Source organism: Mytilus edulis, chromosome 8 (genome assembly GCF_963676685.1).
Source record: "Mytilus edulis chromosome 8, xbMytEdul2.2, whole genome shotgun sequence".
NCBI classification, from domain to species: Eukaryota; Metazoa; Mollusca; class Bivalvia; order Mytilida; family Mytilidae; genus Mytilus; species Mytilus edulis.
In genome coordinates, this window is record NC_092351.1 from 86,347,066 (window position 1) to 86,364,016 (window position 16,951).

The 16,951-nt window shown below is 30.8% G+C and overlaps 1 protein-coding gene across 1 annotated transcript; it reads left to right on the forward strand.

Annotated features, from left to right (window-relative positions):
* The first annotated feature begins 396 nt into the window (after positions 1-396).
* LOC139484479 (transient receptor potential cation channel subfamily M member-like 2) lies at positions 397-16,170 on the forward strand. Its single transcript, XM_071268210.1, has 6 exons — positions 397-475; positions 11,684-11,817; positions 12,322-12,532; positions 13,316-13,544; positions 15,284-15,425; positions 16,093-16,170. The coding sequence occupies exons 1-6, from the start codon at positions 397-399 to the stop codon at positions 16,168-16,170; spliced, it is 873 nt and encodes a 290-aa protein (XP_071124311.1).
* Positions 16,171-16,951: the final 781 nt, after the last annotated feature.

Here is a 16,951-nt window from a genome sequence, read left to right on the forward strand (position 1 = left end):
TTATACGTTTAACACGAATGGTCTATGTTTAAATACATATCTAGGAGTATAGAAATATGAAAAGTAGCCAACATGTCTAATCAAATTCACTATAAAGGATAATATGAAACTGGAATTTTCTTTTAACTCCGCAGCAAATCAATGCAATGTTCCCCACAATAAATATAAGAATATGTGGTATGAGTGCCCATGATACAACTCTCCATCTCTCAAAATCGCTTGATAATAAATATATCAAAAACCTTTTTATTTCTTAAAAAAAACACCAAATAACATCTGAAAGGCATTAAAAGGAAAACAGAAATAGTATAACCTGTTGAAAAACTAAGCTTATGGACAGTGAACCCAATAACAGACATTTGAATTCTTCGTAAAATTGAGAATGGAAATGACGGAATGTCAAAGAGACAACAACCTGACCAAAGAGTGAAAGGCAACCGATGGGTATTCAACGCAACGAGAAAATCCCACACCCGTAAGTGGTCCTCAGCTTGTCCCGTAAAGAAATTCTGCACACGTTCAGCGAGAGTAAAAACACACAAGACTAAGAAAGGCCAATGGCTCCTGACTTTGGACAAAGACGCAAGATTGCGGCCGAGTTAAAAATGTTTTGTGAGATCTCAACACTAAATAAAAAATAGTTCACTGTTTTGTTTTCCATGTCAAAATATTGCCTGAAGGAATACTTATAAATTCCCTTTAACACTATCAGGTGATGAATAAACAATATAAATACATTTACCTAAAAGACACACTTATGGACTCGACCATGTTTTGGTATTTACAAGAAACAGCATATATGCTTAACCAGTGCATTGTTCGACTCTTCCATAGTTGTCCAATTATTGTATCACTAGCCTGTTAACACTATAGTTGTGAGTTCGAACAACCGACGTGGCAGTTGCATGATTTCAGCTTTCAAATTGTGAACTTTCCATTTCTAAGTAGCAACATTCCAGCAGCACCTGTATATAGGGTATATATCTCCCAATTGATACGATATTCCCGTGCTTGCATTTCCTATCATGATTTTTTAGAGGGTTGCTGCTTACAAGGAAGCTATTAAACCAATATTTCCAAATGGTAACGTTGACATCATCCTTTCCTAAATTTTACGGACACCATCACGAGACGGTTGATCGTTATGGAATAACTGTTTCACAAATGATATCGGATATGTTCCTTACGTCGTAACTACAATCCCCTTTCCTTTCATGAATGTGACCCACCGAATTAGACTATTTACCGGATTTGACACATGTGGAGCAGGATCTGCTTACCCTTCCGGAGCACCTGAGATCACCCCTAGATTTTGGTGGGGTTCGTGTTGCTTATTCTTTAGTTTTCTATGTTGTGTCATGTGTTCTATTGTTTGTCTGTTTGTCTTCTTTCATTTTTAGCCAGGCGTTGTCAGTTTAATTTAATTTATGAGTTTGACTGTCCCTTTGGTATCTTTCGTCCCTCTCTTGCACACGAGTTCAACTATGAATCGACTTTGATAATCAGCTTTCCCACCGAAGTTAAGGGATTTCCACGGGTATTTTCTATACTTATGAACGACAACAGTGCTAACAGTGGCGTTACACATTTTGTTTTTGTGTCGTTGTTCTCCTCTTATATTCTTTTGCGTTAATCTCAGTTTTAGTTTGTTACCCGGATTTGTTTTTTTCTATCTATTTATGATTTTCGAACAGCGGTATACTGCTGTTGCCTTTATTTATTCATCTGTCAATGAATTCTTCCATTTTTGATAAATTATTGAAAATCACAGTTATACGGATTTTTTCTCTATTCCCCTCCAGATTTTGAGCTGATTTTTGATATGTGAGGCTACCATCATGTTTGTGTCCACATGTGTTTATATTGAAATTGCAGATTTTTCAACTTTTTGGGACGGGGCCATTCGTGTCACTTTGACGCATCTAGTTTCATGTTGAATATGAGCACTTTTTATGAAATAAAAATAATAACTATGTGATTAAATGTGTGACATTATTGATTTCAATAAGTTTCTATGAAAAATATGGTGATTTTTAGGAATTGATAATTGTTAAACATGCTGATATTCTTAAATATGAAAAATCTCGGTAAGTTTACTTCTCACGACTTTTACCTCTATTTATTCATGTTGTAGGAACCTGACTTTTCAATTGAAAATTTTTATTTGAAATCGACAAAAAATAAAAAAAAAGGTTAATCGAACTAAAGCGGAAGAATGATGTTGAAATCGTGTTTTTATATTATAAAAAATACCACTTGTCCCAGGTTTTTTTAATACACCAAATAAGATCAATATTGACCGAACGTCGCTGTGAAAATACCTATGTTGCACACTCAGGTAATCCACCCGTTGTTTGGTCCTATGTTGTCTATCTGTTTTTATATATCAAACATAAGCATGATACGTATTGATTTTTTTTGTGTCATATTTAATGAATAAACGTTTTAGTCAGTAAATTAATTCCACATTTCCCACATAAATCATGTATTCAAGTTTATCAACACTTGTGTTAATTTTTTACAACAATTTAAAATAATTTAAGATAAATATAAGAAGGTGTGGTATAAGTGCTAGTTAGAGTGAACAAATCAGTAAATCTAATGCATTCGAATGCGTAAGAATATCGAATTTGTTCGTACTTGAACCTAATCTTTGCAAAATACCGTTCACAGGATTACCTTGTCAACATTTTTATATATTTTCATTTAAACAAAATTACATAGCTACATAATAATTATTGCTATTGGATAATATCATTTCAAAATAACTTCTTTACAAAATCTTTTTTTCATAGCACAATGTAAACCAATTATTGGACATTTAACACAAAAAGCCTGATTATATAATACGCTGATTTAACATTTTTTGGCAGGTATGAGCCTCTTCATTCAGGTAAGTCTGTACATTTTTGAATTTAAGAAACTCTGGTCTTGTATAGTCTTTATTAGCATTGATGGTAGTTGTTTTAATAAGTAATAGCAGAATTATGATTGAAATTGCATCTTATGTACACAGAGAAAAATAAAAATAAATCTGAATGATTTAGATCACTAGAAAAACCATACGCGATCGCAGCTTGAAGAATACTTATTTTTTTTTATATTTATGTCACAAAACTTTCGTTCTTCTGATATTAATACTTTGAGGTACTCTAGATTTAGAAATTATTACGTGCATTTGCCAGCTTTATTATTGCGATGTCGAAAAAAAGTGCATACAGGTTTATATTTCAGTTATCAGAATGCGAGTCCTTATACTTGCGAAACTCACCTAGTCGCATATATAATTCTAAATATATCTTTTTCGGATAATAATCTTTTCCTTTGTTGGTACCTTTTTCGCATCTATAATTAAAAAACAGATACAAAACAATTTCCGCCTGCTTACAAGATATAGATATATAGATGCTAAAGAACCAGCTACGGAACTTTGTTTTGGGTTAAATCAACAATTTCGTTACGTTAACTAAATCAATTACTATTATATTAAGTTATAAAGTACACTACATAAACTTACATTTATAATTATATAAAACTTCAGACGATTGTCGGCTCGGAGTATATTACGTTTTTTTGTTAATTTTTAAAAACAATTCATTCTCAGTGCACTTTATTGTATGCATTTCAGCAAAAGAAGGGTGATAAATGACATATGATTATATATATTAACTTAATCAAAGACGAAAATCATTGCAAATGAACTATTTTGAGGTCCAGTAATACTACTTACAAATAACTGTTCAAGTTTTCTGTATAAAAGATTGATGACAATTACAAAGAATTACTCATTCTACAAAGACAGCAAAAAAGTGAGAAAAGAATAAAAACAAATATATTTTAAGAAAACGAAAGTGTTTCGGAAAGAACCTTACAAAAAGATGCTATTTTTCATGATTTGTATAAAATATGAAAAAATAAATGCTATCTATTAATAACCTTATTTTAAGAAATCACACGTACATTTTACATAAAAGCAAAAGCTTTCACGTGAAATTCATGTGATTTTCACATGAGATATACGTGAAACGTGCATGAACTGATATTTAACGTGATTCTTTTTTACGTAGAGGCTTGTTTGACAATTTTTTAGGCGAACTGAACGTAAATGTCATGAGATAAAATTCCTTTTTCCATTTTGCCCGAGCGGAGTTTTTGACGACCATATTAAAACGATTTAATAGTTGTAAAAAAAACCCGGTTTTTTTCACACATCATCCTAAGTTTCGTTGTCAGTTTGTTTTAGATTTATGAGTTTGACTGTCCCTTTGGTATCTTTCGTCCCTCTTTTTCTATAAATTAGATTTCTACTTTCAAAACAAAATTTCATGGGGATACGGCGTGCATCAGGAATAATTAGTTTCTTGCAAAAATAAACATAGAACAAAAATAAAGTGATCAAACTTAGTCTGTTGTACTTTTGATTTTGGACTTTCCTTTTTGAATTTTCCTCGGAGTTCAGTATTTTTGTGTTTTTACTTTTTTCCACATTCTTATACAAATTTAAAATTCAAAATAAAATTGGTCATGTACTGTTTTTTTTAGTATGAAAAAATATGCGTTTGGAAAATTAATAGATCCAAAAGAGACCTATTTATGTTAAGGCTTTTTATAAATATATAAAAGAATGAGCATACATATAACGATTTGAATAACTCTGTATTAACGCACTTTACCAGCTTTCAGAAAAATTAGTTTGATATATAATGTATAATCTGGCATTTGCGTGAAATTGGTTCTATTGTATAGTCAAAAAAGATTTCATCTACTATTTAGATACTAGTAGATGGTGAACAACAGCATAAGATTATATTTCATTCAATTGACAGGTCAATATTAAACACAAGTTTTGCCTTTTAAATGTAATTTTGACGTAAAAAAATGTTTGAAAGAAGTTAAAGTCCTTAAAAATCACTTGATCAATTGATCTTTTTTACATTTAACACATGTTTTTAGGTTGCAGTGGAAAGAAAGTAAAAACAGTGACTATAATAATATCGGTGTTTATCTGATTTATTGTATGGAACGGAACTATTATATTTGTAATATCACCTTAGTAGAGTGATCATTGATAATTACACAATGGTTACAACAATACCGACACATATCTGACAGATTTTTTATTATAGGATTTATAAGGAATTCATTATTGAAGAAACTAGACTTATTCACTCACAAACAAAAAGACGTTCTTTTATGATATACTTTTGAGTGATTTAGTCCAGTTTGTTATATATACCAACAAATTATTTTAATTCAGTAACAAAACACCACAAATATTTATGAAATGGAAAATGAAGGACATAAAAAGAGGGTTTTCTTTTATCATGTATATCGACGATATTATCCTCGGTATATTTGTTGTTAGAACAAAGTAATAAAATTATTATTACTCGGACTATTGCGATCGCGTGAGTGTAACAATAATAAAAACAATCATTCTGAAATCTGAAACAAATACATGAATGGTATTAACAGATTTTCCTGAAATCGCAATTATCAGTCTCACATTTTTGTCGAATCATGAAAAATCGCTAAAAATGAAAAAGACAAACAAACAACAGCACACACGACACAACATAGAAAACTAAAGAATAAACAACACGAACCCCACCAAAAACTAGGGGTGATCTCAGGTGCTCTGGAAGGGTTAGCAGATCCTGCTCCACATGTGGCACCCGTCGTGTTGCTTATGTGATTACAAATCCGGTAAATACTCTAATTCGGTAGGTCACATTCCTGAAAGGGAAGGGGATTGTAGTTACGACGTAAGGAACATATAACCTGTAAGTAAATGAGACGTTAACGGTTGGATAGATGACGTTGAACATAGATTGTTATTTTGAGGTCGCCAATCGCTTTTTCAATAGCGAGAACTTTCCTAGACTGTTGAATGACTTTGACTCTAAGGTATTATATGTACTATATTGCCAAGATACCCTGTTATATATAATGACAAGATCGACAATTTTCGTTACGGGACGGTGAAATAAAGATACCGGGAGGTTTCGTTATTCATCATTCAGGACCCAAATTTTATTTATTTGTGTGTTGTTCATAACCTTAGATGGAAATAAAATATTGTTTGATTTAAGTGCTGGACAGATACATATCATTTTTTGAGAAAACTAGCATGATTTAAAAAAAAAAGACAATTATTGTTCTGCCATTGAAGATTGACAGATGACAAAAATATGGTTCGTTATTTTCTTTTATTGTAGATCAGAAAATGGAAAAACTACGCTAAAACCAACAGACAGTCAATTTAAACAGAGAGACACAACAAAAGAAACCAACAGTTTACCTATTTCAACTCCAACCAATGGCGGAACAAAGTTTCACCAATATTGAACAGAAGCATGACAATGAGTAAAATTTGATATAATTCCTATATTAGTTACACCCATTACCTTTGAAATAAATGATACACTCACAAACCCAATAAACATAAAAACTCACCACATAATTGACAAAAAGCTATATTTATACCACAAGCCAGTCATAATATACATGTTTAATTGGTTACAGTCTTAGATATAAAAAAAAAACTACTTAAATTAAAGTCTTAACTGTATATAAAATGATGTGGTATGATTTCCCATGAGAAAATTCTCCACAAGAGACCAAATGACACAATAATTAACTGTAGGTATGCTTAATGAGTAAAAAAAGTCCGAAGTATAGGTATAGTTGGAGGATGGTGATCGAGATCTCACAAAACATGTTTATATTTTGATCTGAGCGTTATTGATGAGTCTTATGTTGAAGACATGCGCGTCTGGCGTATTGAATTATATGCCTGTTACCTTTGATAACTATTTATTGTGTAGAAAATGGTGGATTAGATCTGGTTTTATAGCTATCTAAACATTACTCTTGTGTTACAGTCGTTGAAAATTCCATTATATTGAAATGATGTGTGAACAAAACGAACAGACATAATAGGTAAAACTGTCAACAATAGGGGTACAGCAGTCAACACTGTGTTAATATCTTAATTACTATAAAAAAAAAACAGATGTATAAACAAACATTTACCATGACAGAATAACACAATGACAGGATGTATTAGCGCAGAAGTAATATATAACCAAGAAACACAAAAAAAAAGCATACAGAAAAAGCATATTAGCAAAATTGAAAAGAAACAAGAATAACAAATTTATCATAGAACAATAACACAATGACGGGATATATAAGTACAGAGTCACTTGAAATGGATACCACCAAAAGAACAGTAAAAGTAATATTAAAGACAAACAAAAGAATACTATAACACGTTGTTAAAACGATAAACAACGTCATATCCAGAAACTATACTTCAAGACCATCGTGTTTTATTTGTCAAGTTGATAATAAGTGAAAATGATGAACGACAAATAAAGTTATACATCAATATCACAACCAACTAAATACAGGCTCCTAACGTGGGACATTCGCATAGAAAATGTGATGGGTTAAAATTGTTTGAAGGTGTCAACCGTATTAAAATCGTGGACAGTGGGTAACAGTAGAACATTACAGCAAACTATAACGATTAGTTGCAAAGGGCTTTACTCGTGAGATCGGTACAAGCAGAAACACGTCTATCGACAAAACCAGACCGGACTTGAAAGGGTACTTAAATATCTCCACGACAACATAAAAATCACTAAAGTCAGAATTCTGTTGTTCATTGGTAGTCGTTCGTTAATGTGTTTCATAAGTTTTTCGTTTCTCGTTTTTTATATAGATTAGATCATTGTCTTTTCTTGGTTTACACTAGTAATATTGGGGCCCTTTATAACTTGTTGTTCGGTGTGAGCCATGGCCCCGCACTGAAGGCCGTAATTTGACCTATAGTGGTTAATTTCTTATAATTTGTAACTCGGATGGAGAGTTGTCTCGTTTGCTCTGATATGACATATTCTCATTTATACTAAGTGCAGATCTGAGAGTACTTGTAGTTACTGACAAATAGTTAAAAGTAATAACAGCTACTAAAAACTCATGCATTTAAGACGAAAAAATCAAAAATATCAGCACATGTCTAACATCCAACGGATTTAGTGAAAAGACGTCATAAACAGTTAGATCAAAACCATTACGTTGTACAAGGCCAAGATACAAGTTGTCAACAGATTGTAGAGGCATGGATGAACATTTTCTAATAAAATATATATTAATCTGTTTCATTTCAATTTATTCATAACAAAAGCAATACCAATACCAGCAAATGCAACATATAAAAGTTGTATACTTTTCTTGATTAGTCATGAGATTGAAGTAGGCGTTTTGGTTATGCCAACACTATCGCGCAGGCAGTAACATATAGATGTGTAAGGCGCGCATATGCTTCATGAAACGAAATGTTTTTCTAACCAAAATTACCCATTCCGTGCATCACCACTACATACTCTTTATCAAGAATTACTGTTGTCGTAGCTAGATTTTATCAGCGAACAACATGCTGATCGTGCGTATCAATGCGTTTATTTGACATCATGTGTCTTTATAATAATTCTAAACATGAGTGAAATAGAAATAGATTATGTACGCAACGGATTCAAAGAAATAAAGAAAATCAAACTTATTTTCGCTTCATAAAACAATTTAAACTGTAGAACATTAAAATAATCAAGTTAGTTGTACCGAATGCATGCATTAGACGGTATCAATCAACTTGCATATAATGCATCATACATAACCAGAAACTTATTTATATGTTTTATACTTGTAGAGATAGATCCGCAAAATACCTTTTTCTTCCGAGGAAATCAAAATTGAGGAAAGTGCTCGTGAGTAGTTTTTCTTTATTCAATTGTAAAGATTTAATGAAATCTAGAATGGAATGATGAAACAGACTATAATGTTTCAGTAACCTTAAGGTGGTATAGGTGTCTTTTGTCATTTTGGATTATAAAAATCAGAGACTCATAGGTCCAGATTTTCAATCAAACTAGCAAAATTTGATGCAAGAATACAGATAACTAATCTGAATTTGCCTTTAAAAGGATAAATTTATGATATTATAACTTATAATGATTAATAATTTTACCGGTGTAGGTTAATTTTGCTTGATGTTTAAAAATTTTCAAACTGTCATTTTTAGGGGAGGTAACTGTAAAATTGTGCATTTTCTGAAGAAATCTACATCGATTTTTCCTATTTTGTACTTTAGCCGGAAAAACGCACGGTGACCCTATCTTTTCTTTTAATATTCTCAAAGCATTCTCTAAAAGCTATCTTCTCGTATTTTATTTTACAATTCTATTATTAAGTTAAGCTTCTTATCACATAATGATGTTTTTCCTTGTATAATCCATACAAAATGTACCATTTTGTCACAACCTGTAGCTTGAGAAAATGCGCGGTGACCTATCATTTTTATTATATTTATGAAAAAAGTAAAATCACAAAAATAGTGAAGTCAGAGGAAAATCAAATCGGAAAGTCCCTTATCACATGGCAAAATCAAATGACAAAACACATAAAAAACGAACGGACAAGAACTGTCATGTTCTTGACAGGCATTTTGAAATGTAGAAAATGGTGGCTTAAACCTGGTTTTATAGCGCTAAACCTCTCACTTTGTTGACAGTCTCATCAAATTCAGTTATATCTACAATGATGCGTGATCTAATCAGACATAATAAAAAAAAAGGTCAAAATATGGGTATATATGAACATATATTAAAGTATATTACGTTTTGGCAAAGTATAAACAAATTCTTTCATTTTTAATTTAGATTCCCATACCACCTTAAGGAAGCTTGAGGTCTAAATCAAAATCCATAGAATTTTTTTAGCAATTTGTCCAAATGTCATTATTTTCACGCTATAGTTTGTACAAAATTGTCAGGTTTTGTAAAGATAATGCTCGGAAAACACAATTGTGTGCTATAAAACGAAAAATATACATTTTGTTTATAAATTTTAAATATTATTTTTTATTAAATATCAACTGTTACATCAACCCTAACATGCGTAAGTTAACAAGGGAAGCAACTTAGCTACCTTAACCTATCTTTTGACGAGAATGTTTTCTAACTGTAGACCTGAAATATACCGAACGTCATCAATTGAAAACAATTTGCAGGTTCATTGGAAGGTTGACTGGAGAATGTGTTTCATTAAAACTGTCTTTTCCATGTTTTAGGGTAATAACTTGTAAAGAAAGTTGATTATAATTTTCAATAATGTTAACGCATAGTTTAATTTTTTTAAACTATAATATTTGACAAGAACAGGAGGAAATCACATAAAATGGTACAAACGATTATTGAAGGAATAACACCACTAATTGACACCCCCTTGCTTTTTACGTTAGAATCTTCAAGCATTCTATTTTGTTGTAAGTTTAAATTGAGTTATAATCAACATATTGTTTGAATTAATTTCAACACATGACCAATGTTTTGCAATGTTTTTAGTTTTATTCAATAAATAAAAACCGTTACTTGCATTAAAATAAAACATGAAATGACTTTTGGTGGCTTTGTATCTTCCTTCTATAATAGAAATTTACTTGAGAACGAGTCAAGAGAGTGATGTAAGGTCAATTATTGATTGACGTCGATATCAACACATGATTTATTTATGTTGTATTGTAGTATACCGAAATTACTGACACAGTTGACCAAACTGACTGGGGAAAAGTATTAAAAAAAGATTGGCATGTATCTCCACCTGAGGCAGTTATAGCAATTACAGGAATAAGTCACCAGTTCAATATAAAAAACAAGCGCAATCTGAAAAAAGATTTGATTGAGGCTGTCATAAGCACTGGTTAAGTAAATCATTGTATATCAAAAGATATAAAAACCTCTTTTCTTAATTTTGATTTTCATAACTCTTGCATGATATGCAGTTTTAATGTATTTATCTTTATGTAATACAGTTACCTATTCATAACAATTTCCAACGGGAATCATCACCTTTGTTTCATTATAACCTTTCAAATTAGAATTATTAAAATGAAGACTTTATTCGAATTAACGTAATGCATGAGGACTGTCGACTTACAGTCATTTCATATTCTTTCATTGACGTAAATGTAAGTCTACGAAAGTTTTCTTAGTGTTCTTTGAGGAAGACAACTATTACCCACTTTTAACTTTAAACGAGTTTGGAGGAGATGTTAGTTTTAGAAGAACTGCGTTTATCAATATACATGTACATGACTATTATTTTTGTTAAACCAACTTATGCTTTTCGTCAATGTATTCCGGCTCTGAGTGAAATTTATTTTATAATTTTCTCATTCAAATTGATTGAATTAAGATATTAACCAAAAGACAACTTTAAATCAGAACCAATCACACATTTGACGATAGCAGGGTTTGCATGAACGTCTCTTTTCAACAGTCTTCGAACTTCATACCTTATAATATACATCTGCTTAGGACATGCATATACTATTTCTTATACCCTGTCATGACATTTTGTACTAAATTATGATTTGGTAGTGGAAAATTCATGTACAACTCAACGTCTACCCTGCTGAGGATTCCTTCATTCTGTTTAATAGTGCAAATGATCCTATCTGGACTTTAACATTTGTTCGTGTATTGCAAAGGCGTTAAGGAGTTCTTACAATTTACAAATTTTCATTTGCTTTATAGCTATAATCTATGTACACACACAATGTCATACAAAATATATAACACTGAATTGCATAACGTTTTATTGAAAACTGATTTTGCAGGATCTTGGATTGTTACTTGTGGTACAGAGTCTGGAGTTGTTCAGTTTATAGAGGACGCTATTGATGACCATGTTGTCTTGACAACTTACAACATTCCAATAGTTGGAATTTTGTCTAAGAGAGTATTAGATGAAGTGAATAAGCTTTTAATGACATGTTTAGAAATTAGATATATGCGAACAATATTTTGTACAAAAGTATCATAATATCAGCCCCCAAGTATACAAAATGTATGAACGATGAAATGTTTGAGTTTATTCTGATCTTTTGCTGTAAATAATATTTAACTTAGTATTTCACGTCCATGTTTCAATTAAAGGTGGAAAGCATTTTTTACAAAACATCATGGTAAATCCAATATACCATCATTATACTTTCCTAATAATGGGATCTTAATCAACGTTTTTAAACGAAGAATTAAATATAAATGTAGTGTAACGACGGTCAAAAGTTTAGTTTTTACAATAAAAAGAAATAATTGAATTTGACGTTTCTTAATTTCCAAATCGACAATTTCTGCATACCATAAATTGTATCTATTTCCTCTGAAACAGACATTTCAAAGATTATCGGAGCAGTAAATGTTTGAAATGCATAGAATGCTCATATCATTTAATTATTGATTTTGTTTTTGGTAGATCCAACCCCTAAAACGAGTTTTTAAAGTGAAAACAAATGATAAAAGAAAAGGGATTACAATTCATACCACCTCAACAAAGGAAACATTAGATCCAAATCATACACAGTTTATTGTTGTCGAAGATCCAGGCATAACACTCCCAAGAAGTTGTGCTTCTCATGAATGTAGAAATGCTTTCCAAAGTTTCTTATCAAAAGTTGAAGATGCAGGTAAGGGGTTCAATATTAATCTATAGAAAAAGGAATAAATCGGCTACAATAATTTGTGAAAAAACATGATTCTTTTTGCGATCAAATAGAGGGGACATACGCTCCCTGGATCCGCCACTGTTTAGTGTTTTATCATTAAAATTGTGTTTTAATAAATAATCTAATAATCGAAATAATAAAATAACTGAAGAAAAGCAGTTTGAACGAAAACTTTAAATGTATAAATACTGTTGCATATTTTCAATGAGATGTACAACCTGTAAAATATTATTAATTTGTATGATACCTAGAAAACCAACAAAAACAATTCTTACCGTCATTAGAATAATTATTTGATCCTTGTTGCTATAATTCTACATTTTTGTTTACTTTTTGATGACATAATGAAATTACCTCTGCATTCGATAATACACGGGGCGCAAAACTGAAAAATCGGGACAATTCCACATTTTCCCTACTGTTCTGCAAATTCTGGGGCTAAATGAAATACGCAGAAGATCATAAACGAGGCGCAAAAACTACTTGCGCGAGGTTCCATTTCATTGCATAAAATTTCCAATATTTGCTCAAGGTCTTCAAGCTGTCAGTCATTTTATTTATATTACAAATTTTATATACCAAGTGTCTTACTCATTAACATATTTAAACAAACTCATCCTACGGATTTGTTTGTTTAAATATGCTAACTAGTAAGAACCATGGTATATATAGTACTTATATAGACAATAACAATAATATTCATCCATAGAATAATATCCGATGCTGTTTCATTTTCTTTTGTAGATTTCAAGACGGATGAAAATAACGACGAGCTTGAAATGATAAATAATGACAAAAGAAAAAAGAGCGAAACAAAGGAAAAATTGCCTGTTGTATTGGTACTAATTGAAGGAGAGATTGAGGCAATGGAAACAGCTTTGCGTGTACTGGAAAATGACAACCATGTGGTTGTAATTAATGGTTCAGGAGGAGCAGCAAATTTCCTGTCAACTTCTTATCAACGAGCTACTAGGTTTACTTAATCATTTTCCCATTTGATGTCCAATGTTAAGTTTTTCGTTAATGTTGTTCCTGTTCTTTTTTTTATAGAAAATATTTACATCTATGTATAAAGTATTTTCATTTATCTTATTATCCATTGCAGGTAGGTGTGTTTTTTTTTACACAAAACGTTTTATCTGTTTTGGTTAAATTAGGTTAATTGAGTCATGATACGTCGATACTTCAAGATGTATGTTGTCTATGCGATCACTTTTATTCAATTTACCCAATTATTTTCTTTATTCAATTAAAATCATACTAAATTGACTGCAGATGGTTTATTGTGCATCAATCTGACCTTTTGCCATAGCATCTGATTCTCTTTATTATCAACGAAACGGCAATATTTTAAACATATGCCATTCTGAAAAAAAATCTTAAGGATGTATTCTTCTGACTTTTCAGTCTCGTTCAGTCTCGTTGAAATCTCGTTCTTGAATTGTTTCCAAAACATGCGATAGAAGTGGAAAATATCAATGAATTTTAAAATTATTATAAGCAAACATAAATCTGTGAAAAAATTGTGTATTTACAATGAATGGTTTTTGCGTAATCCAGTTTTCAAATTTTACGACCAATGAAGTCAGTACTTTTAGCAAAATTTTTAGAAAATGGGTGAGGGATACAAAAAATGATTTTACAAGACTTATGTACATCCCATATCATTTATCTTTTAAAATTTCTTAGATATGTCTTTTTTCATTCATTTATAACAAAAAAGTTGAAATAATATGCGTTTTGTTCTTAAAACTGAGAAAAATCACAAAAATACAAAATTGACAGCATGGTAAATTTTACACAAAAAAGCATCAAAATATGATAAAACTTTCTTATATTAACACCTACCTATAGTTTTTGTAAGTAAAATTTCTCTAGATTGGTCCACTTCATCTTTATAGAAAGTATGAGAAAAAGTTTAATTGTGGAACTGTGAATTTTTTCATGATAATAGCCCAAAAATAGGTAAAAATCGATGAAAAATGGGAAAATCATCAAAATTGGACATTTTCAAAGGGCCGTAGCAAAAAAAGAAGTGCACCACCATATGATTTTTTCTTCACCAATTATTTTGTTTCAGTCTTATAAACCCAAAAATCAGGTTAAGAAAAACAGTTTAATTCTAGAAATTTTTGGCTCTTCAGAGGTGTACATCCTTAACTAGAATTACTTGAAAATAATGGTGTACGTCTTTAATACTTGTTTACCGCTATTTCAACTTATTAACTTTAATAACAACATGCATTTTGTATAACAATTCTTATATAAAATCATTGATTCATTCCTGAAAAAAACCTCGGAAAACAATAAATCGTGGTTGGGTATTAGACACATCTGAAATGATTGTTTGACAAAAGACAAAAGAAAAGAAAATGAAAATAAATCTATTTGTTATCAATCTGGCCTTTTGTTATAGCTTCTGAAAAAAACTAATATAATGTTGACCCTTCACGTTTTACTTTTTATCTGGCATGTGACAAAACAGTTAATAGCATAGTTGTAAAAATGCACATGTTAAGCACAGCAGTTAATTTTCAGGGTTAACATTATTCTTTAAAGGATTCAAAATTTTGTTGTGTATTTCTCATAAAAATATTACACTAAATAGGGATGTATGTGTATCAACCTGCAAAAATTTTAAGGCTTGCTGAGCAGAGCAGAAATGTGTTCTATGTTATCTTTTAATTTGTCATACTTTTTATTTATTCATAGTTATAACCGTGAACCAGCAACACTATCAGATTCTGTTGAAGAATTGAAGGAATTGATATACGACTGCTTTGAACATGATTCAGAAGATTTAATAGATAAGGCAAAATATCTGGCAACGCAATGTGTGAAGAAACATAAATTGGTAAACATATATTTCTTATAACCGAAGTAAAAGGTGCAGTTCTGGGCCTAATTGCATAACAGCCTGTAAATAGCAAAATATGTTTGATTGTCAGAATCGAATACTGTTATTATTTTTTTTAATGTTTTACAAGTTAAAAAAAAAAAAAAAATATTTTGATTGGTTTGTCATTTATTCTTTTTTTTTATATTGCATTACTGTCGGTTTAATTTCTGTAAATATAGACACTATAGACAATGCAGTTTTCCATGGCTTAAACTGTGCCACTTTTACTATGAAGTTTCGTAAAAGAAATATAAATAACATTTTTGTTCGCTTTGGAGACTCCGTATATCGTCAAGTTATCGGAATTTTAATGGGGACTAACTGTGCACCACTTATTGCGGACCTATTTCTGTATTGTTATGAGTTACAATCAATGACTCAACAAGGACCCATCGAAACAACATCTTATACAAACATTGAACAATATTTTTAGATCTTTGGATGATATATTGGCTCTCAAACATGACGACTTCAGTATGAATACTAAAGAAATTTATCCTGTTGAACTAACTTTAAATAAAGCTAATACTAGCAACGATCACGACCCTTTCCACGATCTTGAGGATATCTCCATCATTAACGGGAATTTGTCAATGTTTGTATCATTGTCATCTTTTTACAGGGATGGAAATTACTCCCAATAAATATTAAGGCAAAGTCATCATTGATGGGAGATTACTTCTTGATATTACTTTTGTGATGAATATTCTAGTTTCTAAGAAGAAAATTTCGTATTGAAACAACAAAAGATCACATTTAAGACCATGGCCATTTCATAATATTTGCACGGAAATCTTTCAGAAAAACCAACTTCAAAAATACATTCCTTCTTAATGTTATTATTCCTTATAACAACGGTTCGCAAAAAAAAATCATTTAACAAGCCATTTGCTTATCAATACTTGCAATTTCTGCAATAATGTTATCCCTAAATGGTTTACTTATTCTAATATATATATATGCAACTTATAAGATCAACTTACATAACAAACTTTTAAAGAAAAACAAAGTGAGAGAAATACTCCATATGGAACTATATACATTTGTATTCACAAATATAGGAATAAATTGTGATCTGAAGCCAACAAATAATACTAATTTTAACTAGCACCTTTAAGGTTATGCTGAACATTAGTTGCCATAGCTTATATATTGATAGCCGTATCAACAGATGAACTAAAATATAGAACGATTAGTTACCAAACTAATCCCTTCGTAATTTGCATAGAACATGATCAACAATTAATAACAGCATATTTTTTTGTAGATCCATATATATTCTTTGCACGAAAATACGACAAAAGTAGCCGACTTAATTCAGAATGCCATATTCAACAAACACAAAGGTAATCATAGGAAAACAATGTTTGCAAAGTACTATTTTCATATCTTACATTGCTCAACACAGTTTACAAATTATTGACAATGGAAACGCAGCTCATACGTATACAATTACAGAAACCAGAATTGAATGTAATTGG